Raw genomic sequence first — 27494 nt, 5'->3', positions numbered from 1 at the left:
AGGATGACGAAAGCATCGGAGCTGAAAAAGGAATATAATGCATACGGTATGGAATCAAACAAACACAAGCTTTATTGAACGCATAGCGTCGACTCATGATTGTCTATCCAAGAGGAAGAAAAACAAGCAGATGTTCCTTACTATGCGATATGCCCTCCCCTCACTGCAATATTTGCTTCGCACCGTCTCCGCATACTAAGAATGAGCTGGTGCAACATTTCTTGCGGTAGGAGTGCCCATTCCTCAATCAGCATCTGTTTGAGTTGTTGGGTGCTCTCCGGAGGATGTAAGAGTGCTGCAATGCGTCTCCCCAAAGCATCCCACACATGTTCGATGGGATTTAAATCTGGGGAGTACGCTGGCCAATCCATTCGAGTGATATCTTCACTTTCCAGTAGCTCCTCAACAGCAAGAGTCCGATGTGTCCGTGCACTTTCATTCATAAAAATTAAGCGTGGGCCAATGGCACCTCGGAACAGACGCACATGGGGAAGGAGTACCTCCTCACAATAGCGATCCCTGGTTACAGACCCTCTGTCGAAAACGTGGAGCTCAGTTCGCCCGTTCAGCATAATGCCTCCCCAGACAAGAACTCCAGGACCACCGTTACGGTGTCTTTCCTTGATGTTACTGTGATAAAACCGGGTCCCGACCTATCTCCAAATCAAAACGCGTTGAGAATCGCTTCTGGTACTGAACCGACTCTGATCCGTAAAGGGGACACGACTCCAGTTTTTGTGCTCTCTGCACCACTGTAAACGGTGGCGTCGTTGGCCAACTTTCAACGGGAGGCAGCGTTCATAGCGGGGGGGGGCGAATAGGCCCCTTTGTGAAGGCGTCTGGCCACAGTAAACCGCGACACTTGTCGCCCCGTTTCTGTACAGAGTTGCTGAACAATGACTCTTGCTGACTGCTGTCGGCCTCTTTTCGCCTGCAGGACGATATGTCTGTCATCCCCTGCAGTTGTCGTCCTCGGGCAGCCACCACCAACCTTTCTAACAGTTGTATCTGTGGTTTGGAAAGCTTTCCAAGCGCGCGAAACGACAGTTTTGTTGATTCCGAACTCTGCAGCTACACTGGTGACAGTACACCCCTCCTCCAGCTTTCCGATCATTTTTCCACGTGTGAAGTCGTCCAGGTGATTTCTTCTAGCCATATTTCACGAACTGACTCACTGGCACTTGCAGCGAATATGTTGAATTGCGTCTCCGTCCTTCCTTTTATTTTACTGTTGAGCTGCGCGCGCCGACATCACGCGTTTTGTGTACGCTCACGTCGCCTCTGACGTTTCGTTCTTGATATTTGCATACGCATGACGTTTCTGACTTACGTGTTCATTGTATTGATCTCCAGACCTCCTTTTCTGCAATTTTATAGATATCTGCTAAATTTTTACATTGTTGCTTATGTTTTGCACACCAGTTTAATAATCACGCTACAATCCTACCAATAGCTGAATGGCTAACTTAAAGCGAACTGGCGGTTCGCTTGAAGTTCTGTAGTAGACTGCATGAGATGTTAGTTATTTGTTTTTTTTTTTTGTGTGTTTCGTGAGTACAAGTCAGTTTTCCAAAGGCACATGTCGTTTGCATTTTACCACTTCAATGTTTATAAGTTTTTAAATATCTTTCCTAAATATAAAGTCTACAATCCAGAGATACTGAGGGAAAATCATTTAGTGAATCTCTGAACAATTATTTTTAATACTGAGCACAACATCATGCACGAAAACCAAACGTTTCAGGCATCAAAGGCCTGTCACCAGAGATCTGTGAAATCGCTGAACATTGGGATTTCGACCAGGATTCGTATCCCGACAAACGGGCCGGCTTCATGGAATTTTTCCTGATTTCTCCATGCGTAACATCAGTACGAGCCAGTTTTACTAAGCTTTTCGAAAACACTCCTTCCCTTACACATATATTCTTCGTGTGCTTTGCTGTATTCAATCTCATCTAACGTTCAACCCATATCACACGACGTTTGTTTCACACGAACAACTGTTTCGGACAATTTTTCTGCCTGGTTTGCTATTGAAAGAAAGACGCGCAACTTTTTCCTTCCTTTCCAAAAAAATTGCAGGTTGTTCGCTTTCAACCAATCAGCTATCAGCTTCGAATGCTATCAGCTTGTTTGTAATGCGGAACCAGTTTCCCCTGCGTTAACCCCAAAGCGATCTGTGGTGATTGGCTATTGTGACAAAGCAGAAAAATTGTTCCAAACAGTTGTTCTTCCGAAACAAACCGACGTGTGATAGCAGCCTAAAACAATTTTGAATTTAATATCGTAAAAGCATTTTAGGTTAATCTTTGGATTATGGTAACTTGACGATTTTTTGCGAAAATTTGGCAACCAACCCTGCTACAGCAACCTTCTACTTTTTTTTTTCGGCGCCATTTTGTGTTCACGAAGTAAAGACAGGTTTCTTTTTTTTTTTTTTTATTTACTCAACATTTTTTACAACAATCTGCTAGCCGAATTACGCTTATGCTAGAAATTTTATGGAACAAAAGTGCTTAATCATGACGAATATTAACTGCAAAATTGGGAGAAAGTGCAGAATCGTAAACTCCTTGCAGCGTTGTTCAGAATGGCACGTACACGGTAACCATGTACACGTCGACCTATTTTTACTTAAAAAAAGTCCCAGAATTGCACAAAAATCGCATTGCGCACACTCTTGACTTTATCCATGTACACTGCTTTTTTCTCATAAATTAGAAAAATTTGCACGAAAATGCAGGAAAATTTTGTGAATCTTTAAAGTCGGTAAAAAGGACATATATGAAATTATCTGATCGCGAAAAAGTATATACCCTTTCCAAGGATGAACATTTGCACGTATAAAATAAATAAAATATCCAAAAACTTTTCCCTCTAAATTATCTATTATAAACGTCAATTGCGATTTTATAACGCAAACATTAAAAATGGTTGCAAATACTTAGTGTCAAATATTTAAATTTCCATGCACGTTTACTTCTACTGAAACGTATTCCAAAATGTACAAACATAATTCACAAAATAACTATCATTTAATTAAAATATAATTAAATTAAAAAACACTACTTAAAATATAAATAAACACATACATTAAATTAATAAAAATTAGCTTATAATCTTAATTACTTTAAACTAATTCATTGCTAATAAAAGTTTTCCAATAATAGCATATTAATTTATTTATTCCTTATATTTAGAACAATGCATAAAAATAATATCCTCAAATGATTAAAAATAGTAACTTATCTAACCTTCTACAGAATCTTGAGTGCATGGCGGATCACAAAATGTCCATTTTCACCAGATTTCTTGCACCGCCATTCAAACTTATCTGTAATATCCTTCCTTTCACACAACCTCATTTCATTCCCACGTGTTGGACATTCATACTTATCCGCAATTAATCCTACACTCATACACCATTCAAGCAATTCTTTTGGATTATCAGATAAACGCAATAAAAATTTCGAATTCACTTTAGATAGGGCCATGGGATCCAAAAATTAAGCAACACTGTTTCACACAACACAGAATGAAGAATACATAATGCTATAAAGTACTGCAGATATTTTTTCCAAATTTCCCCCTTTTCCGATTAAAGAGCTGTTATTCGTCTATAAATGTCACATGACATATCTCATGATCTCTCATTTCTCTCAGACAAAATAATCCGTAATTGGAACTGGGTACTTATCACATTATTGCCAAAGTCCTAGGTAGTAACCTTTATCGCCTACCAAAATGTAGCCAAACTGCCTGTTACCATATTCCAAAGATTAGCCGCAATTTATTTCCATAATTTTATATATGTATATACAATTTTGAGGGGAAAGAAATTATCTTTGATCAAATTATATTTAAATTACAGCTGAACCGAAGAAAGATGCGTCATTTCAAGCCATTAAACAGTGGATTCTTGGTAAGTTTTTTTCTTTTAACCCGTGCTCCCAGTTTTATACCTTGAATGCTTGGACAAAATTTAATTTTTGGTTAGCTTAGGCTTGAAATTTAAATCTTTTCTGTAATTCCTATTGACACAATAGATGATTTGCATGTAGAATATTAACAGTTAAGTTTAATATGCTTCGATGCACCAACTCTCAAAATTAAGCCAGAAACTAAATCTCGAGCAATTACTGAGCGTGAGCAATTTCTGAGCAGTTTCATGCAAAAATTATCCACATTGGACCATCCTTGTTTTAAATATCTAAATAAAGATTAATTTAAATAAAAAAAATCGAAATGCGGATACATGCATGATCTGAGTATTTAAAAAATTCCAGAAATTGATTTCGAGCGCAATATGTTTAAAAGTTGAAAGTCCTTCGAAATGCAAGCCTCGCCTTGGGCAGATATGCGCCTCGCATACTTTCTTGAGACTGTTTAAATAATATTTGGAAGGTGATGTGTCTTGAGTTTATTTCTAACTAATCATTCGTAAAAATTCCGTAACCATTACAATCAATGAGTTTCAGCCGATTTGTCATTTTTCTTGTGAGAGTCAAAGAAAGGACTTTGATTGCCTAATATATCCGATACATCACATTTCGGCTGTGGTTAATCGTCATCCATTATATGATTCAAAGACTGAATATTAACTTGACGTAGCACACCTAGAAGTATACATTTTTACAGAGACATGATTTCCTTTTGTCTATATTGTTTTAATAGCATAGTTCACAAGCCGTAGTAATGTGCTATAACCGCGAAAAGCTAAAGTTGACACCAGGTAATATATCGGATATCAATAATTTAAACTGCCCATTTCGCTCACATTGCAATGTTCCTGTTATTTTTAATGCTAATGATATCGGTTTATATTTTTCTTGTTAAACTTTTGTATGACTCCAGTTATTTAAATTTCGATTTTGATGGAAATGTCAAAATCTACAGTGTTAGACGTTTACAGAACTGAGGGAAGGCAGGGCTTGATTTACAAAACTGGAGGCCTGGGGTAAAACGTCTAATGCAGGCCCATCTTACCACAAATCTCTAATTTCTCAAATAACACTGATGCCAATTTTATGTATTTCGTGAAATAATCGAAATGCTTCATTCCTTCATGAAACGTTGTACAAGAAGTAAATTTCATCTTCGTATATTTTTACGTGATTTGTTTCTGTTGTACGAAATGCAAGCTTGTATGTTTTAAATCGGATTATTTTTTCTCTGTATTAACAAATCTGAAAGGGTTCGGATTTTCACGTTGTATCAGAGGGTTTATTAAAGATTTATTCCCTCTGAGCTTGCAAACTCATCCTTAGCAACTCAACTTTTTTCTGTCTTTATTATTAATCATCGCTTTCTTCGGACTTAACTACATAAAATTTAACTGCAAAGTAAGAATTTTTAAAAGCAGTATATATTTAGATTTCCTGATACAGTGTTATATGGCTCCAAAATTTTAGTCCATAAGAATTTTCACAGTAAGATTAACTTACATAACTTTTTTTACATCTTTGTATTATTAACTTTTAGCCTCTAACTTCATTTACTGAACATTTTTCTTCGGTCTTACGCCACATAAAATTCAATAGCAAAGTCTCTAAGTATCTAAAAACACCATATCTTTAGAATTACTGATAGTGTCAAATATTGCTATGTTTTTTATATTCTTAAAAAATAATAAAAGGCGATAACATATGGTAGCAACATCCTTTTATTTCTGTTGCCACTTTTTATATTTCCTACATTATTCTTTAAGAATAATACATGGTAAAGATATTTGGTGGGAGCATCCGTTTGAAAAGTGATTTGGGTAAAATTTGAGGACTGAGACTAGCATCCTTTGTGTTAAAAACCCCAAAAGGAAGTAAAAAAAAAAAAAAAAAAAAAAAATATTACAGACCTTAATTACTGCAGAGAAAATAATGCAATAGTCAATTTAGCAATAGCCGTAATACAAGGGATTAAGCTTATGATATTCAAAATACCCTCATATTCACGTGACAGAAGCTTCAACTGCAGTGGTTGCACGGCAGCAGAAAGAGGCTGAACAAGTTAGTGCTAGCTTACAAATCGGGGCTTCACTAAGCAATACCGGTTGCTCGTGAGACTGCAAGACAACAGTCCAATGCCTGACTTTTGAACAGACTTAAACTAAAAATGTGAAATCAAAAATTTTGCTCCAGCTTCTAATTTTAAATTTCTGAAACCTAGAATTAAAAATTTATTTAAAATTTATTTTGAATATTATATGATTAGAGGACCCTCTTTAAAAAGTGGAGGTTTATGGCACATTAGTTGCTTACTCTTGCATAAACAAGGCTCTGTAAAAGGGCCCACCAGTGGCCGAGTAGATAAGATGCTCATACTGGTAGTTCGATCTGGAATTGAATTTCAGGAAACTGACTCGCTAGATCGACTTTTATGCTGTTTTCCCTATATGCAGTGCGGCTGATACGGATCAGGTTTTCTTGGAAAATTCTCCGCAAAGGCAACATTCACCTTAAGACCATAGCCCTCTCATGCTTTGCCTTAAACAAACATATCGGAAGATGCTACGCTGTTGGTAATCAGAATGAAACGGCGGATTCTTACGAATTAAAAAAAAAGATCCCCTACCCCCTAAAAAGCATTTCAATTGCAATCAAACTCTGAAGTAATTTTGGAAAGTAAGAATCTCCAAAGTGCACTAAAATAGCTTCGTAATAATACACAAATTTCTTCTGTCATTAGAATCTCGGTTAAATTTACTGATTTTAAAAGCATTTAGAAAAACCTAACTGAACTAATATACCACTGTACTTGGCATTCGCGTGCTTTTCATGATCAATCACTCATATGGCCGAGCAACACTTGCATTCTAAGAGCACAAATTTTAAAGTATTCCAACTCTCACTCGGGCAAGTGGTTAATATTTTTTGTCTTCCCAGTCGTACGTTATATACACAATATCTTAGCTTTTATTCTCATTGTGTCTCGGTAACGTTAATGAATTTTTAGGGAGGAACGCGAACAAATATAAATGGTATTCATAGTAACACTGACTAATCTTCAATTTCTCAAAGAATCGAAGAAAGTCCTCCAGGAAGACTGAAGAAATTTACTCCTTGTCCTTAGGCAGATATCACTCTCGTACTTTACCGAATTCCAAATAATTCAAACATACGCGCTTAAGACTATATGCAAACCTGCGCGTTCTGAAATACCTCGCAATTTCTTTGAAAGTAAAAGCTTGGACCCGTCAGTGAGGTTTTTAAGATATTAAGTTTCACCAGCTCAAAAAAATTACCTTTTGATATTTATTCTAATGCACAAAATGAAGGAAAATTGCTACTCTTTAATGATTGTGTTCATTTTGATTTTTGAATGTAGAAATTTGTCAATATTTTTAGATGATTAGAAATAGTGATATGTTAATTATTACAGACCCTTTTTTCCCTTTCAGAGAATTACTTTGCGGTAGATGAAAACCGAATTACGAGGTCAATGAAAATTGCTGTTATGAAAGCTCTAGAGAATGATACGCTAATAAGACCTGCGACGTCAAAAAACTGTCATGGCGTAGCTGGATCTTTTGCTTTACCTCGTAAACAAAAGATCAAGAATTCAAAACAAACTTGATGAAGAAACGTCTTCCAAAAGTGCATGTCTCTGACCAAGAAATAACCGTTAATAAACCAAGAGCTAAAACAAAACGTTTAAATGTTTCCAATATCAAAATGGAAGTTTCTCTCAGGGTTGTTGAAAAAGCAAAGTTAAAAACTTCTGTGAATGCAAAACCAAAAGTTGTCAAAGCTTCCAAGAAAGATCTTGTTACCCTAACAGACAAGATGGCTGGAAAAACCAAAGCAGTTACGTCTGGTAAAGTAAAAGTGGAGAGTATCAAAGCCCCTAAGAAAGATCGGGCTAATGTGAAAGGCATGATAGTTCAAAAGCTCAAAACAGACAAAGTTGTAAAAGGTACAAAAACTCCTACAAAAAGTCTTGCAAATCTAAAAAGGAAAAGTCTAAAGCAGAAACGTCTGAAAAAGTAAAAATAGATATCAACGCTCCCTAGAAAAGTCCTCATTGCTTCAAATGGAAATCTACTGATGCAAGACTCTATTCTGATGCTAATTAAAAGGCAGTTTCTGGGAAAGTGAATAATATGAAGAAAGCTATGAAAAAACAAGAAATTAATTCCGGAAAGTAGCAACACAAATAAAGCAAAAGCTAAAATTCGAAAAGATATCTCAGATACTGAAATAGACGTAAAACTGAATTCTCGAAAATCTAGTTAGTCTTATTCTTATGATGAAGTAGTAGTGAAGAGAAAGGAGTCTCCTGAACAAAGAAATGTATTTACACAATAAGAATAGCGAAAAAAAAATCAGTACGCTTGCAGCTAGCGTCGATTTAAAAGCTTTCATCATCGAGGGGGGGGACAGTATATTGCTCTCGAGACGGGTAAAATTAATCTTCAGAACTGATAAGCTACCACTGATAATTTAAGATATAGTTTAATAATTTATTAAAATAATTAAACTGTACCTGAAGCCTTTCCTTTTAAAGAGATCTTTTAGCTGTTGTTGAAATATGAAAAAAGTCCTATTTATATTGTTTTAAGTACTTTCAGTTGCAGACTCGCATACAAATTCAAGAGTGTATTTGTGTAAAAGAAATACTGTAAAGAATAAAGAGATTTCAAAAGAATTGGTCAGCTAATTGAACTTTGCGTTACATATTTTAAAATTTGGGTTACTCGTTTTCAAGAGATGAGATTTTAAATTTACATTTCTCAAAATTTCGTTTCAGCTTGAGAGAAACAAATTAAAATGAAATATAACTTTTTAAACTTTCGAAAATCTTAAATTTTTACATTTGAATTTTAATAGCTGAAGCAAAAACTAAACATATATTCTGTGTAAAATCTCTACTTCATAGACATCCCTTTCATTAACTCAGACAGCCTTTACAGTTGTGAAGAATAATCAAACTCTGTATTTTGTAGTACTAAACTCTTTTTGAACATCTTAACTTGAATTTATTAATTTAAGTATTTGGAAATTATTGCGTATGAAATAAGTTATAAAGGGTTACTAACGTAAAAAGCTGTTTTAAGCTTAGCTTTGCTTTGAATGCTTTTATTTCGATATTTGAATTCTTAACCCGTTAAGGACTTCAGTTAATAATTCTTGAGTTGCGAGATCTTTCTATGTTTATATGCAAAGTGATTTAGTGTTCTAATATAAAATACTGCATCGCACATATAAAACATAACATATTAAAGCACTTTCCGTAAAACATTGTACATAACTGCATAAAGTAATCCAATTTTTATCATTTGCTATTGCATGGTACGCAAAACTTTCGTACAAGGAGTTCTGAATATTTATTCAAGTTTTTACTTATATAATTGTTTGCATATGGTTTTTGCTTTTACACTGCGAAGAATTTTATGTTATTCACAAAGCACAGGTAATTTTATTAACATGCGATTCGTTTGAAGACTAGTTATGCATTAAGCACGAGCAAACGAGATTTAGCTACTTACAGTAGTGTATCGTAGAAAGTGTACTAGGGACCGTAGAATAAGTCGAAGAATGGAAAGATCAAGGGAAATGTATACTGATGCATAATCAACAGAGTTAATTTGTGAATCTTGTGTAGTCGCCTACTATTATAGAATTAAAATATTGTCTGTTTTTCTTGAATGCGAATTATCTATATGGGCAGTTTCGGATAATATTTTTGAATATTTCAATACGATACAATATTTCAATATAGTACATGCTTTTAGCAAAGCGAGTTTACATGTGAACGTCGAGAAGATTTCATGCAGGAAACTGGGAAAAGGCTGCTGAACATGGATATTTTGTCCCAGGTTAGTTCCTTGTAAAGTAGCTAACTAGAATGATCATGGAAAACTTCAATGATATATGAACCGCTAGCTGTTTGTCCGCTCAACCAATCGAAATTTCAGATACTGTTTTTTGAATGTATAAGCTTGAGATTATGATTTAAAACGATAGAACTCTCACGGTTACAGTGCAACAACTTCGAAAATTTAGAATGGCAACACCCACGTATTTCTAGCTCATTGAGAAACCATAGATGACGTTGGAGCTATACGCGTATGACAACTGCCGGCGTAAAACGTTTCTAAAGAAAAGCATTATAACTAAGCAATTACAACACGAGAGAGGAGAGGGGGGGGGTCAAAACTTTTATTGGAATTGCCGTAATTTTGCAGTTTCGTGGCCACCGCGATCTCCCGTCCTCCCTCCAATGGATTTCTGGTTCTGGGGTTATCCGAAATCTAAGGTATAGACATCAAGTCCATGAGATTTGTCAGAATTGAAAAATACCATAAGCGAAGTTACAAAACAAAAGTTACAAAGTGCGATAAAACGAAGTTACACAGATTCGTCCTGCAATGTAACGCTCATCATTGTTAACGATCTTCTGCATGCATAGTCTTATCATCTGAGAAGGTGGGCAAGTTGAATATTTGCAATTTCAATATTTTTTTTTTTTTTTTTTTACTTCTCCTTTCTTCTGGTGCCAATGGTTCTTTACAATGCTCTTCTTTGCAGATGTTTCATGCCGGCAATTTTCGTCATAGTTTGTCGTTGCAGCGCCATTTATAGTTTTTCAATGCAATGATGAATTTGGGAAAGAAAAAGAAATGGGTGCTGCCATTCGAAAATTTCGAATATTTTCCACTGTATCTGTAACCGTGACAGCTGTATTGTTTTATCGATGTCCAGTGCATAATTTCAAATAACTATCTGAAATTTCATTGCGATAGGCTGAACGGACAGACCGCTAGGGTTTCTTAAATCGGGGGGGGGGAACTTTTATAACCACATTGAATATTACTATAATCTTGTTTGTCGGTTATGTTTTAAGACAAAATTGCTAATGTATAAGGTTAAGCTCTCAGGAATTAATAGTTTAGATTTAAATTTATTTAGATTTCATAAAGGGATCATAGTTGCGAAATTTTTATCAATGCATAAATCTTTCTGCCTAAAAGAAACAAATTCTTATTTTCACAATTGTCGATTTCTACAGTGATTTACAGCGATAACTTATATAACGGCCATAGTATTGTTCCAATACATGCAGACAGCAGATTCATGTAGAGTAACGATTCGTCTTTGAAGCAGATTATCTAAAATATGAATAAAAATTCTGTGCTTTACTATAAATATAGCATCTTTTTTTATATATATTCATTCTAAAAAGTTTAATTTTAACAATATAGCCTGTAATATCTGTAACAAGAAGAATGTCAATCGACTGTTTGTATAGTCAACAGAAATTCTAATTAAGTGTAATAAACAAATACAGTACGCAGAGTTCAGATTTATTAGCAGCCCTAAACCGAACATGTTTAGAAGATCAGGTACATATTTTCATCTACTACAAAATATTACTTTCATTATCGTTGCTGTTTGAAAGCAATGTTAGTGAAGTATAATTGAAAGAATTTAAAGTCTCTGTGCTTCGGCAACATGTTAATTTTCATTAGATATTTAAGAAAATATTTTGCTATACTTTTCACTCACCTTTACATCAATGAAACGAAATTGTCACTTGTTAACATATTGTAACTAAAATAATACCAGGAACTAATTTTAGACTCCAAGGCAGGGTCAAAATTTATCAACTATAAAATACTTTGAGTATCTTTGCTTTTAGTGTTATGCGTGTTTTTCTATTTTCAGCTCATGCGGACTAATTAGACAAGAATCTGCTGCTTAAAAAATTTCATGAGTTACTGGTCGTAATTTTGTCTTAATTGGCGATCGTAATCGATACATCCGGCTCGAAGAAAGAAATTTCACCAAGTGTAGTTTTAACTTCGGAGATAAGCTATATACCAGTCTTGTTAATTCTTTAAAGTAATTCCTGCCGTGATGAAGGGAATTAAATTTTTGAATATTAGATTCGGCTTGTATTTTTAGGGGATGAATCGTATTACTTACGTGTGTTGCTTATATAATGAATCTAGTTGATCGATTGACCAGAAAGTCACAGATCCATCATCTATTTATTCATAGGACTGACATCAAAATCTGTGATTACTTAGATAGGTCTATGATTGATCACTAAAATTTTTGGTTTAGAATATCAAAAACTACAAGCCTAATATCGCACATTTGAATTTAACAGTCAGTTTCAGACATGACTGGTTTGCGTCCCGTGTTTCCAATACTTTCAATATTTAAATCAAGTACAAATGAAGCTGATATTTTCTGAAGAGTTTGCTTTACAGGCAGAGTAAAAGAACAATTCTCTTTAATTTACAGCGCCCTTTTACAAGGCATTCCTTCCATAAACTGGAAATTTGGACACCATATATCCAAAAGAAGTTAACAAGCTGCTGGATCTAAGCATGTGTTCATAATCTGCTGCCATTCCTTTCTTTTGCACGTATTTTACCAAAATTTAACTTTCGGGTCGTTATTTTCATATCGATAAAATTCAGAGTTCCATACTTAAGAACTCCATTCCAGATATGAACTCCTGGAATATTTATACGATTCCTTGCCAGTGTGGTTTAATTTACTTTGGTCAAACTAAGCCTTACCATTTCGCGTTAAGGAACATGAGGCATATGTTAGGAAAAAGGAAACACAAAAGTCCTCTGTTGCCTAGCATTGTTGGTCTGAAAATCACGCTTTCTATTTTTCTTCAGCCAAAATTATTCGAAACGCATCTTCCATTGGTGAATTAGATTTTCTAGAGGCGTTTCATATTAAAAAAATCCTTCTGTTCTAGTTAACGACCCTAATTCCGATCCATCATTACCTTCAGCCTTTAAAGAAATTATGTTTTAGATTCCTTTTTTTATCAATAGATGGAACCAGTAGCTTAATTCCTGCCTAGCCATTCTTATCTTATCACTATATCTTGTATCATTCATTTGCACTTTAAAACAGCTGCGGAGGATAAAACCATCGAAACTAGACCTGTGAAAATTTGCAAATATAACGCTGATTTTTGTTGTTTGATTTCTAAGTTAATACAGTATCGATAATTTTATGACTAATTACAATGAGCAGTGCATTGATCACAACCAAAATAAGGGAAGTCGAGTGAGAAATAGAGGTAAACTTCCTATCTAGACCTAAAGATAACCTGGCTATCGAGACAAATTTCTTTTTGGTAAAGAATACTAAAGAAATGGCTATATACATGAGTAAATCCTTACAAGCACAAAACAATGTAATTAAATGATAAAAGCTATATAATTCAAAGAAATAACTTAAACACATAGTTGCAAATAAACCAATGCAGATAAATCAAAAGTAGGTTAGAAGTCACTTAATTCATTACAAAGCAATAAGACTCCGAAATTTGAGTTCCAAAATGTAGATTAATTTGAAATATGTCAAAAAGAGACCAATACGAAGTTAAATTCAAAACCCTTTAGATTTTGTTAAAATCCTCTTAATAAATTTTTAAATAAACTCCTCAGCGTTGTTACGACAAAGCACTCGAGGGCTAACTGCCTAATTTCAGAGATGCCTTTATGGAGGACTTTCTAAAAGAAACTGGCTCGTCTACATGTTGCACATGGGGCAAAAGCACGAAAACACCCATGCAACCTGCACGTTCGGCCGGTTTTCGAGCCCGCAAACCGAGCTAACAGTGTTCAGCGACTTTACCGCCCGACCGCTGATGAGCTGCTGACGAACGGACTAGCTGTAAAGGCGTTTTCGTGGTTTTCTCCAAGTATAACGTGAATATGAGACATTTTCCCAATAAGAAAAATCTTTTTACGAAAGCAAGCACTTACGCATATAGCCCTAACGAGCTTTGCCATTATCAAATGAACCAAACCCAGCCAATGGAAGCAGCTCTTCGCCTCTATCCAAACATACAAACGAGAAATAAATTACAGGGAAACATATTTATAGCTAAGCTAAAATTTTGCCAAAATAAAAAAGGAAGGTAAAATTTAAGATGGTAAATATTTCAACCGCAGCGATTGGTAACTATATATTACTATCAGAAAGAGTTGTGGAGGAACGTTTTTGACCACGTGATTCCTACTGTTAACTATAAATTTTGATTTGCAATGAGTAGTAGAAAAACATTTTTTCATATCTAAATTAAAATAAAAAAAAATAAATAAATAAACTGAAAGGTTTCAGATTTTAAATTACGGCCAAAGGGGCGTTTTTTAAACATTTTGTGTTACTAGACTAGAAGAGAAACACGCTAATGTGACAATCAAAATCGTAAAAACAACCTTGGCTAAATACAAGGTTGCTTTTACGATTTTGATTTTGTGTTATTTTTATTTATAAAATATCATGTTCTACGTACTCAAACCATAAAATGCAGTTCAACAACAGTATCGCAAAATAATTTTAAAATGAGCCTATCTTTAGAATTTCCGATACAGAGACTCGTGTGTCTCTTTCGTCTATCAGAAACCTCGTGCGAAATATTCCCGATCGGGATTCGTATTTCAAAATCCGCATTAATAAATTCTGAAAGCGTAAGCATCGGAAACAAATCTATGAAAAAGGATAAAAATGAACTTTACTTTTTCCAGTAAAGCACTACGAGCAAATATCTTTTGCTCATGGTGGATAAACAGCTTTTATTAGTTTGAAGACCCTTTTATTATAACTCATTTATCATCAAGAAAATTGCAATCTCTTTGATAAATGAGCATATTTCCTCTGCCACGGGTACTCTGATAGATAACAGTGAAACTTGTCTTTCATCTACTCGGTCCCCTTCAAACCTTTTATGATATTCCATATGCCCTCAGTTGAGTTTCTGTGAGCACCTGGTTTTGGATCCTTAGAAACAAAACTGCCATGTACGCGGAAGAGTACAAGTCCTTTATGGCTGAAACTATCGTACCACAGTCCGAAATAACAGGTTCTAGCAAAATAATTTCCTTTGTAATTTTTTTAAATCATTTCTCAACCACATGGAAAATGAATTTGCTTAATTCCCTCTCAGTACCCAAACATCCATTTACTTACGGCTATGTGCTTTCCATAATAATATTTACTTCTGGAAACTTACTTTCATCGAAATCGAACACACTTCAATTACGTCATTCGCTCTTAAGCGAAGCCTACCAGCAGCCGAACGGTAAAAATCTCGGAACCCTCGTAGTTTGGACTTGCGTTCGATTCCAGGCAAAGGGTTTGCTGCGTGGATGTTTTTGTGGTTTTCCCCATGTGTAACGTACGTACAAGCCAGTTTCCTTTAGTAAGTCCTTAACGAAAGCATTCGTTCCCTTACGCAAATAGCCCTAGTGTGCTTTGCCACAATCAACTGAAAAACAAAAAGAATTCTTAAGCTTTCTTCACATACATCTCTCTACAAAATATCTTCCAGTCTAGAACAGTGTGATCATTCACATGAAACTTGTTCATAATGAACTGATTTATACTTTTCGAAATTTTATTTTGTATAGCCCGATTTGATACTGAATAAGTAATTACCACTAATTATTTTATTTTGGAATTATATACAGCAGTTGTGAAACACATCTTGTATATTAAGAATTAAGAAAAATGATGCCAAATAAAATACAAGAGTAATAAAAAAAATCTTGTGACATTTTTCTTCCGCTAAATCGCCCTTATCACTGCTTCAAAAGAATTCTTTTAATTTTTTTTTATTTCTGCCTTTAGTATCAGTGAATTAACCAATATCCGCTTAATATATAAACATTCCCTAAACATATAACCAACTCACTTGCTTTTAGAATAGATTTTCAAAATGTATTTACCTGGCCTCTTCAATAACACATAGCATTTCATTTATAAATTTATAGCGTGATCTTTTTGAATTATTTTACTGAAATAAATAAGAATATTGCATCAGATTAGAAGACATAAATAAAATCTAAATGCTGCGATTTCTTTTAACAAGCTAGGTCAATCAAATGCTTTAGGCATTGAAACAGATAGGATCGCTTTTAAAATTTTCTTTGAGCATTTCCGAGACGTGTATTTTTAAGTTCCTACTCTAGAGATTTAATACTTTCAGTTCTCGTTTCCTATCTGATTTCACAAAGTGGTTTCAAGATTAATTGTACATGACTAGTCAGAATTTTTCAGTGCTTCATTGATGCAGAAAATAAAGTAAGCAATCTTTGGCTCACACACACACAAAATGTAGCACTTTACTTTTCTACCTTTGTTCTTCAAAACTGAAGAAGTTTACTAGATTCGGTTTGTGAGAATTTATTCCTGCAGTCATTTGCTTTCCCATACCATTACATTGTTTATTTACAGTAGCAATGTCATCTAAAATTTCGTTTAAGCATTTACTTAATTTGCTTTCCTGTCCTGATTCTTTTAAGTATCAACAGAATTTTCTCTTTACGCTTTAAACACCATATGGATAAAGTCTACATTTAACAACACACTATGCAGACGAAAACTACGTTAACCAGAAATCCATGATCGATAAATACTTCCATATGATCAGATAAATAATGTGGAATTTATGCCGTCCGGAATCCATTTCATATATTGCAAAAATATTCTAAAAAAAAAAAAAAAAAAAAAAAAAAAATCTGCAAGTAAACACTAATGCATCGTAACATCTGGTTGTGGAAAGGACTTCTAAATCCTCTATTTGTATACAATCTAACCTGAGAACACTATATATATTAGAAAGCATAGCGTCTTCGAAAGAATATAATTTCATCGTTTATATAGTAGTATTTTAGAAATTACGCAGTGAAATGGGAATGTTATCGAAAAAAAGTAGCTGAGCAGAAAAAGACTTTTAAGAATAGAATTTAAATTCTAAATTTCTAATTTGAAGAAAATAACGCCAATGTGAATTTTATTTATGGCGCGCACCAGCCATTTTAGGCCTTGGCTACTACTAAGGTCAGAAACGGTAATCATTTTATTATGGAGGCTACTAAGTGGCCACCGTTACCTCGTATGAAAAGACACATAATTTTACATCCATGATTTCACCAGGATTCGTGAAACCAACGTGAAATTTAAAATTATGTAAAAACAACCTCAGTTTTGTATAGATTTTGAATAAAGTTCTGTCGATTCCGAGGACGTTACTCCTGAAGAAGATGGATCTGTGTCAGGGTATCGATGGTTTTATTTAAAATATATTCCAAAGTAATGTTTTTTGCCCTAATTTTAAATTCTAACTTCATATTTTCAAACGTAATTGTTACATGTGAATCCTTTGATGGCCAGTCGGAAGGGATTCCGTTTGTGGCATATTTGATGATCCGAAAATTTCAGCAAATCCAAACCTTCCTCCATTCTTCCACAAAAAAGCAATTCAGTATTAGCGCATACCACCTGAAGAATGGCAAGCATATGTAATTGGGTTCTGCCCAACAGGGAATTACCAACAGCCTAACTGGTCAGGGCCCTAGTAACTGTTAATTAAAAAAAATTAAATATAGAAGTACACTTCCTGAGGAAGATTTACTTATCTTTATTAATATTTAAGTATTTTTTATTATATAGTAGTCCTCTAACTTTGTAATTCACCTTTCATTCCTCTCTCGAAGCAGGAATGCGAACTGTGGCCGGTTATACAGCGGGTAAAAAAAAACAAGTATTGGCAATTGCCTTTAATTGATCATATTAGCTATCAAAGGAAATGCTAGACAATTTTAAATAGACATAACGAACACAGGAGGGAATAAACACACAAATCTAATGAAACTTTCGGTTTAATGTACCTTTTACACAAAATATACAACAAAAACGTAGATTTCCATGTCAAAGTATTGGCAAGCTCATACAGAAAAATGTGGGAATAAAATTTAATACTTTATAATCAAACCTTTTGCATTTATAACAGCTTGCAATTTACACTGCCGTCTGAAAGTTAAGGAACAGCGTGTTTTTTGTGTCTAATTTGAGAACGAATCATTATAGAAACAAGAAATTTACAGGACATGTTCACTAAAGAGTTCTCTAATGAATGCGACAAAGAATGTTTCTAAAGTTCAGCACAAACGTGGATTATAACCAAAAATTGCACTCTTGGCAAAGAATCCAGTTTGGAAGAAACGGTATATCAGTTTTCTGTGAAAAAATGGGGTGGTAACATTACAAAAATGGGTTCTAATAAGGGAGGTTTCCAACCCTAGCAGGAATACATTAACAGGAGCGACGTTCCATGCTGTCAATTAAGTTGTTCATGAGTGAAATGGGAAGCCATGACCAGACACGGAGTAATCCTTTTTCAAGCTCATATAACAACCAAAGAATATCTAAGGAGAAGAAGTAAAGGTTCCCCGAGGCAAATGTGGCTCCGTCAGACCGAAGAGACACATTATGTATATCCCTGAAGCTTATTTTAAAGAGGAAATCCATCCACCCTCCGTACCTCACTGAGCATGTGCGAAATAACATCAGAAGGCAACACAACAGCATGCCGTCGGCCATATTAGCAATCTTTTACCGCGTTGTTCGAAAACTTTATTTGTTGTTGTAGTCAGAGATACTTTGTTCTAGTTATGTGAAATTCTTTAAAAGACTTTTTAAATGTAATGCTGTAAGTGAAATGGTTTTGGCTATTGGGTGCAAACTTTGCTCTTGGTTTTCATAATGGTCATTCCAAATAACTGCCTAAAAGTTTTCATGGTAATTTTTTTTTAAAGTTGTTGTCGGATAATTATAATGTATTTCACTGTTTTCAGTTTATTTAGGGGTGCTTTTAATTGTCTTTAATTATTTTTTCTGTTTCAGTTAGTTATATGCAAATTTTGCTTTTAAAATTTCACTGTAAAATTTTAACTATGGATTCATAAAAATTTATTACGCATTATATGGCATGTGTTTTTCCCCTTTTTAAGTTTACAGAACTATATGTACTCATTTGTTGAATAATTTTGGATTAAATAGATTTTTTTGCAAAATTAAAATTATTAAAAATCCAAGCAATTTTATACATACAGCAATTTTACAATTATTAGTTGTGCAGCGAAGGTGGAAATAGTCATTTTTGTAATTTTTATTTAAAAAAGTTTATTCCTAATTTTATAATTTGAAATAATTTTTGTCCCAATGGCTACAATATTTGTTTGATATAACAATATTTATTTGATTCAGTAAATTATTTACAAAATTTCTTCCCAGGTTATAATAATACCTATAGGTTTGATGTTCAAGTTAAGTATTTAATCTTATATTAATAAATTTAAGAAGTATTGCAAATTTTACGAAAAAAGAATGAAATCAGTTATTTTAATAATTTATGTGGAATTCTTTAAAAGACCTTTAAAGTGTAATTTTGTATTTGTTAATTTAAGTGATATACTTTTGGCTCTTGGCTGCAAACATTGCTCATGGTTTTCATAATGGTCATTCGAAATAATTGTCTAAAAAATTCCTTGGTATTTGTGAAGATGCTTAAAATTATTTTGCATACTATATTCTGAAACTTGAGAAATGTCAATAAATATCATAGTTTACTTAAAATGTGTTATTCTTTATTTTAATATTTAATAATATGCTTGATATGAAAAGAATTACAAAATAGCGTTATTTATGTAATTAGTTGCAGATTTGTTAGAAATTTAACATCACAGCCGTAGTTATTTTTGTTTTCTATTAAGTCTGATGTTAGTTATAAGTTATTACTGGATATTATATCAAATGAAAAACAATTATGTGGATTTACAGAAAGAAGGGTTAAGGGGCAAAAATAAAGCATATAAAAATAATAAAATTTATTAATTTTTTAAAAAAATTCTTTTGCAATTGAACTTTAGGATGTTCCATGCGAAACAATTAAGCTAAGAACATAAAAGATCAACTTCACAATTTATCTAAAACAAAAGTCTCGGAATCCTCTTAAGTATTGCGAAATTTATTTCATTTAAATTTTGTCTTCGTATGGCTCGCTGTTTAAATTGAAAGTAAAAATTGGACAGGATTTCTATAATTCGCCCAAAATTCCAACTAACATCATTTTGCTCATAAAACTCAAGAAATGTATGAAAATAAAACATTTTGTGTTATTTCAAAGTAATAAATTTACTATCTCCTCGAACTGCGCTATTTAAATTCCACCCTGCGCTGGTGTTTCACTGCATAGCCGTGGCTCTTCGGTACAGCAGCGCAGAGGTGAAACAGGTTTACGTTGCGTCTATGGAAGCTTTCATTCTCTTTGTAACAACCTTGGAGGAGGACTTAAGCAGCAACCTGTCTCTCATGGTAGTTCCCAAGATGCTCTATCAGATTAATGTCTGAGCTGGTCATTACATCCGCTCCCTACCGAGACCCTCATGATATCCTTCAGCAACCCGAGCTCGGCGAGGTCGCGCATTGTCCTTCATCAGAAAAAATCCAGGCCCCAATAGCAGCGGCATGTACTGATCAAGGATCTCGTCTCGATATCTCACACCCAAAGGTACTTAAGGGGACCGTGGACTTTGAAAAAGCTAAAAATCGACCAAAATATTGAATTTTTTTTTACTCTCGTTGTATTACATATACTTAACTGCATCGTATGTAAAAAACCGAATTTAAATATTCTAATTTTTAACGAAGTTACAAGCATTTAAAATGTGTAAACAACATAAACTTTGCCCTTTAAATTTTGGCGAAAATGTAAACAAATATGTTTCAACATTTATTTGCTGATATTTATATACTTATATATTTAATTCTTTATAAACCTGGCAATATAACGTTTTAACTGTAACTGCCATTTCACTGTTTACAGTTTAAAAGTGCTTTTCCTCGCTATTTTATTTAGTTCTTTTGCTAAAAGTGTTTTGCTGTGTTTTATACAACTACATTTTGCAGGACTGTTTATAACTGAGTTTCTTGGACTGGAAGAACTGCAGATTAATTTATAACCTCTTGCGTAAGAGTATATATATATATATATATTTATTTATTGTACATTATGCATGCCATAAGTCGTCGTTACCGTAAGCCTAAAGGGCGACCATCGAAGAAAAAACTTGCAGCTGTCAGCAAAATTGAAAAACGATGGGCAGCTCATTCGGAAAATGACGTGACATTGAACAGTGAAGAAGTTTCTTCCAAAAATAAACAAACAAATTTTTCTGAAAGTTCTATAGTTGAAGCGAGTACTTCAATATGTGCCAGTGTAAAGAAACTGAATGAAAGTTTATTACGAACGTCTGACTGTGGTGATAACCGAAATGATGATTCATATATTTTGATAAATCGTAAAATGTGGAATCCATTGCTATGTAATATAAAGTGTGACGAGTGCTCAACCAACTCTTTAGATATTGTTTCGAAAGGAATATATGGATATTCTACAAAACTTGAATTAGTTTGTAAAAACTGTGATAAAATATTTAGTTCAACATTTTCAAGTGAGCAGGTAAAACGGTCAAATACTTTTGATGTGAATACGAAACTTATCGAAGCATTTTTGAAAATAGGCAAAGGCCACGCCGCCTTAGAAGTGTTTCCATGATTATGGGAATTCATGCTATGGACAAAAAGACATTTGCTAAATGTTTACACAGTTTGTCTGAAGAAAAGGGGAAACTAAAAGGTGATTTCCTTCAGTTTTCTCGAAATATTGTTCGAAATAAGCATAAAAAATTAATTAATATAAATAATGATGAGTGTATAGATGTCACAGTGTCGTATGATGGCACATGGCAAAAACGTGGGCATACATCACTGTATGGAATAGATATCGTCGTAGATGTCTTGACTGGGTTAGTTATCGACTACGAAATTCTGTCAAAATATTGTCCTGAATGTGTATGCGCGAAAAGAGATATGGATGCTGACAGTGCGGAATTTCATATATGGTTTGAAAGCCACAAACCAGAGTGTTCCAAAAATTTTTCTGGTTCGTCTAATGCTATGGAAATGAAAGCCGCAGAAATTTTATGGAAACGGTCCATCAGTACATGTAATATGCGATATGTTGGGATACTTTCTGATGGGGATGCGAAAACATATCAACATTTATTAACTCTGAATCTTTATGGTAATGACGTAAAAATTAGTAAAGAAGAATGTATCAATCATGTGGCAAAACGTTTAGGGGCAGGATTGCGCAATAAAGTTAAAGAGTAAAGTTAAAGAGCTGCGTTCCAGAGGTATATGTATCGGTGGACGAAAAGAAGGTAATCTGAAGGAAACTACAATTTTAAAGTTAACAAACTATTACAGAAAGGCCATAAAAGATAACATACCGGATATAGACAAAATGAAATCTGCAATTTATGCAAGCTTACTACACTGTTCATCTACTGATGTCTCACCAAAACATTCGAAATGTCCTGCCGGTACGTTGTCATGGTGTTTTTATCAACGTGCAGTAGCAAATGAAGAGCAGCCGAAAGCACATAAAGCCATGAAAACTAAAGTATCTGAAAGTGTTCTTTCTCAAATATTGCCAATTTATCAAAGGCTAGCTAGCACAGAATTGCTGTCCAGATGCATTTCTGGTAAAACACAAAATGCTAATGAAAGTATCCATAGTTTAATTTGGAACAATTGCCCTAAAGAAGTGTTTATTTCTAAAAAAAGGCTAGAAATGTCAGTATTATCAACAATTAATGAATTTAACTTTGGTTGTGTAAATGCCATAAGCGTAGAACAGGAAGAAGTGAACTCGTTTTCCCTACTCATTGCAAAAAAGCGCGATCAGCGTCGCTTGAACCAAAGTAAAAAGAGAAGTTTACCTGCATGGAAAAAACACAGAAATAGTAAAAAATATTGTAAATCACTAAACGATAATGCAATTGTAGCAAATGAAGGTAAAACATATGGTGCTGGTGATTTTTAAAAATTTCATTGAGTATACGGCATAAATTGTTTTTACCTGTATAACTTCGAATCACTTAGCAATTTGTCATATGTTTATTTTTGTCATATTTAATATTATGAGATTAAAAATAGTTAAATCTTACAAAAATGTTATCGAATGTTTACAAATTTATATTCAAAGTTAATTTGCTGTTTCTCATGACCATGTATTAAAGGTAAGTTTGAAGGAAAACTTTTAAATTCATTTTTCTCAAAACAAATTTTTTCGCAATTTGTGTGTTTTGAAAATGCTCCATGCGTCACATTTTTAGTTAAAAATGGATGATATTTGGAAGAAACTATATTGTTATATGTTACAGTAGATCTGTGTATGCATTTTTAGATATGAGGTTATTAAGAAGTTTAAACTTGTGAAAACCTTTAACAAAAGGTGAAATTTTTTCGAAAATTGGGTTTAAGTTCACAAAAATAGCCTTTAAAAATTTCTTATCCATCATATTCAATAACGGATACACAAATACTTTTACCAAGCCTTTATAAGTAACATAAAGCAAACATTAGGAAAAAATATTAAAAATTGGAGCGCATGGAGCATTTTAAATTTTTAATTAAAATAATTAATTAATTGCTTTAAAAATTTTTAATTTAAAACAAATTGAAATTTTGAGCATATATTTTGTTTACTGATGCTATAAGATGTACATGTATAAAATTTCTTATTGAAAAAATGAAAACTTAAAAAAATAATTTTTAAAGTCCACCGTCCCCTTAATGGAGCACATGCAGGTCACTGTGACCACTGAGAGTGATCCCAGCCGAAACCACTATTCTACCATCTCTGTAACTGTGTGGGATTCGTTGTATCCGGTGCGTTGTTCCCTCCAGATCAGCTGACGATCTGAATCACTATCGTGCAGGCGTCTGCGCACTGTAGTAGCTGAGATTCTTGTTCCTGTTGCCACAAAATGATCTGCCATGAGCTGAAGCACAATAATGTTACACCTCCTTCGGGCCGAAAGAACTAAATAACGGTCTCCCTCAGGTGTTGTAACACTAGGTCTGCCTGAAACATGATTTTAGACACAGAATTCGGGGATTTAAACTAATTCCATAGTCGGTGGACCACACTGTGAGAGACATTGAGACGTCTAGAAGCATTGTGACATCCACATCTCCATCCATCCGATCGCCCGTCACTTCAACGAATCTACCAAACGACTTCTCCTGGATACCTTGTAAGGATCTTAAGTTTTACTAACGTTTATTTTATTTTAAATCTTTACTATCACTTCTTATTTTCTACTTCCGGCCAGAATTATAAGCGTTAATGTATTTATGCAAAGTTTGTCTGGCGAACGCCAAGGATTTAAGTTGTGGCATTTTGCCAAGCAAGAGAGAGGAAGCAGTTAGTCGAAGCAGGCCGCTCACCTTAGAAGTTCTACTCAGTTGCTGGTTGCCTTCCAGGCCAGAGGTTTTAATCCTCTTGATAACTTTAAACGTATTGTAGAGTTCACAGTTCTCTGTACTACATACGGCTTTCTGTTAATATAAGGCCAATCTTCCACGTTTATTATTTTAAAGTCAAACTAGAGTTTAGTTTTATTTTTATATTTTTACGTTTAGACCACAAGTAGTGGGTCTTTGTATTCCGAAGTACGGAAGTTATTGTAAATAGAGAAAAATAAAGGGTTTTGTATACCCTTCTTGTGTATCCTGTCTACTTCCCCAGTTATTGAACATAGCTTTAGTAAGCTCTCTGTTCCAAGTCAGGTCCTTGCATGTTCCCGAAGAAAGTAAGACGGAACATTGAACCTGATAGTGGCGCCCAACGAAGAAGAATAACCATGGCCGAGTTTCAAGAAGAACCTGTGCTGCCTTCAGAAGCGGCTCAGAATCCAGAAATGCCAGCTGCCGCCCTGGAAGGATTTGGTTACATCGTCCAGAACATGCGCGCTTCGATGAAACCAGAAGGAACATTTAATGGAAACTCACCGGTAACCAGTTTTTTGGAAAAATTGGACGACCACTTCATGCTCTACCCCGTGCACGAATTTCAAAAAGTTACCTTAGCTACCAGCGCTTTGAGGGGCCAAGCGCTTAACTGGTTCAAGTGTATAGGCAGAAGTCTCTTGGGTCAAGCAGGAAGTCCCACCTATACTTACGAAAATTTCAAGACTGCCCTACTAAAAGCCTTCCCTGTCGTAAGGGATTGTGGGAAATTAGAAACGGAACTTTTTAGTATATATCAGCAAAGAATCGAAAATCTCTCAAGCTTTATTTTAAGAAAAATTCACGTCTTCAAACTCTTGTATGGAAACCGTCCGGATCCTGAGATAATTCAAGTGATTTTGACGAGGTTACTGCCCCAAGTGCAAGACTTTATTGAATTAAGAAATCCGACTACACTGAAAAAGTTATTTGAGCTAGCAATCCAGTTTGAAAGTAGAAGAACGGCGGACGTTAAAAGAAGACGCCAATATCAACAGCGAAACCAATTTGGTGCGCCAAGACTACAGCAAACTCAAGCACACGGATACGGAAGCAAAGCGAATCAGTGGGCAAGGAAACCCGAGCATTCAAAAACAACCGGCGAACGTCGACAGTTCAATAGCAATCCAGGAAAAAAAGTCTCAAGGCCAGTGGAAAAAGAAGGAAAGCACGGAAATGAAAAATAATTTAAACTAAAACGGATTTCTGCTGACGGGAGGGTGCGGAAATCCGAAGGCCACGAAAACCCCTCTTCCTTCAAGTTAAATACAGTAATGGTGAAAAATTTGACTCTTCCGAAGATTGAAGTGTTGGTGAATAATATCCCAGCCACCGCACTCCTGGATACAGGCGCGCAGTGTTCCTGTGTGGCAGAAGATTTTTTTAGGAAGTATTTTCGGAAATACCGCATATATAATTCGGATAATACGACAGTGTTAGTGGCGCAAGGAGAAAAATGTAAGTGTATAGGTAAATTACCACTGTATGTCCGTATCAAGGACGAACAAGTAAAGGTTATGTTTTTTATAGTAAAGAATCTGCAAGCACATATAATCTTAGGAATAGATTTTCTTTCAGAGGCACAAGCAACGCTGGATTTTAATGAAGCGTCCCTTAAGCTGACAATGAAACCAGTTCGAGAAGAAAAGGCTGAACCGCCGATGTTAAATCTTGACCACCTGCCTAATGACGAGCAAGGAAGTATCCGACAAGTGGTAAGTGAATTTGCTTCGTTATTTAGTGATATTCCAGGATTTACTCAGGTTACTAACCATAGTATTGACACCGAAGATTCAATGCCAGTTCGCCACAAAGCATACCGGTATGATAAGAATAACGAAAAAATTATAGAATGGCATATCACCGATATGCTACGTAAAAAGATCATAACGCCCATCTCAAGTAGTTATGCTAGCCCGGTGGTTTTATGTAAGAAAATAATGACTATCCTTTGACACATCCAAAAAGGTGGAGATTCGCAATTGACTACCGTAAACTAAACTCCATAACTAAATATCCTGTATATCCGTTACCTATTATTGAAGAAATTCTAAGGAACATAACATCCACCAAATATATGACGACTTTAGACTTAACGACTGGTTATTTTCAAATAGGGGTTAGGCCTGAGGACGTGCCTAAGACTGCTTTTATAACCAAGTCTGGCACTTATACATTTTTGCGTATGCCGTTTGGCCTTTCAGGGGCGCCGGCAACATTTCAGCGATGTATGGACATTGTGTTAAGACCTGTTCTTGGAAAGTCCACATTTATCTATTTAGACGATATCATTATTACTAGTGATAATCTCGACCAACATGTACAGGATTTAAAACAGGTGTTTTCTTTATTAAATGAGGCCGGTCTAAAAGTTAATGTCGAAAAGTGCAAATTTGCAGCCCCTTAATTAAAATATTTAGGTTACAAAATATCTCAGAAAGGAATCGAGACAGACGAATCAAAATTAATCGCTGTACAAAAGTATCCGACTCCAAACACGGCGAAGAAGCTCTCTCCTTTTATAGGACTTTGTTCATATTATAGGTCCTTTATAAAAAATTTTGCAGCTATTGCTGAACCATTGTTAAAATTAAAAAGGAAAAAGGCAAGATTCTCGTGGACGGCTGAAGCCTATAGTGCTTTCGAAAAATTAAAACAAGCTTTAACGCAAGCCCCTGTGTTGAAATTTCCTGAAAAGGATGAGAATTTAGAAATTTCAGCGGATGCTTCGGATTATGCGGTAGGAGCGGTACTTTCGCAAAATGAACAGCCCGTGGCATTTTTTAGCCGAACTCTAAATCAAACACAAAGAAACTATTCCGCGACCGAGAGAGAGGCACTTGCAGTTCTGTTAGCAGAGCAAAAGTTCCGAGTCTATTTTGGAAAGGCGCCAATAACAGTGTACTCTGATCATGCGGCGGTAACTAAATTGTACTCAAGGAAAAACTTATCCCCAAGGTTAATAAGATGGGCACTCAAGCTACAAGAATATAATCTGGTAATCAAGCATACCCCCGGAAAGGAAAATATGGTAGCAGATGCCCTATCCAGAATTAAAATAGATGAAGAAGGTAATACCGTAAAGGTGGCAATGCTCACAGCATGCACAATAAATTCCCGAGAAACTGTAATAACCGAACTGGGTAAGGATCCTGAGTTTGGAAGCATTTATGAGTATTTAAAGGATCCTGAAAATTTTAGCCACCAAGATATTGTGGCGATAAGAAATAGGGCGGCCCATTACGAACTAATAGATGGTGTATTATTCTATACAAAAACTACGAATTCCATCAACGAATTTCGACCTGTTATCCCAGC

The 27494-nt window shown here is 34.8% G+C and overlaps 2 protein-coding genes across 2 annotated transcripts; both read left to right on the top strand.

Moving 5' to 3' along the window:
- The first annotated feature begins 3869 nt into the window (after positions 1-3869).
- Positions 3870-8629, top strand: LOC146993334 (uncharacterized). The gene is made up of 2 exons (XM_085807638.1): positions 3870-3922; positions 7394-8629. The coding sequence occupies exon 2, from the start codon at positions 7569-7571 to the stop codon at positions 7980-7982; it is 414 nt and encodes a 137-aa protein (XP_085663764.1). The 5' UTR covers positions 3870-3922; positions 7394-7568; the 3' UTR covers positions 7983-8629.
- Positions 8630-20829: 12200 nt separating this feature from the next.
- Positions 20830-22908, top strand: LOC118194702 (uncharacterized). The gene is made up of 3 exons (XM_035365886.2): positions 20830-21287; positions 21341-21980; positions 22054-22908. Exons 1-3 carry the CDS (start codon positions 20830-20832, stop codon positions 22705-22707), a joined length of 1752 nt encoding a protein of 583 aa, XP_035221777.2. The 3' UTR covers positions 22708-22908.
- The last annotated feature ends 4586 nt before the right edge of the window (positions 22909-27494 follow it).

This window comes from Stegodyphus dumicola, chromosome X1 (assembly GCF_044657685.1).
Source record: "Stegodyphus dumicola isolate Sdum_Otavi_A_Nest chromosome X1, ASM4465768v1".
NCBI lineage: Eukaryota > Metazoa > Arthropoda > Arachnida > Araneae > Eresidae > Stegodyphus > Stegodyphus dumicola.
Note: the sequence above shows the minus strand (reverse complement) of the source record. Positions and strands in the feature narration are given on the sequence as shown.

Excerpts from the sequence above, each read along its gene's own strand:
- LOC146993334 (XM_085807638.1), top strand. The coding sequence starts at position 7,569 with ATGAAGAAACGTCTTCCAAAAGTGCATGTCTCTGACCAAGAAATAACC.
- LOC118194702 (XM_035365886.2), top strand. The coding sequence starts at position 20,830 with ATGCATGCCATAAGTCGTCGTTACCGTAAGCCTAAAGGGCGACCATCG. Across the intron at positions 21,288-21,340 it reads TCAAGTGAGCAGGTAAAACG|GCAAAGGCCACGCCGCCTTA; the intron begins GTCAAATACTTT and ends TTTTGAAAATAG. Across the intron at positions 21,981-22,053 it reads GGGCAGGATTGCGCAATAAA|GAAACTACAATTTTAAAGTT; the intron begins GTTAAAGAGTAA and ends GGTAATCTGAAG.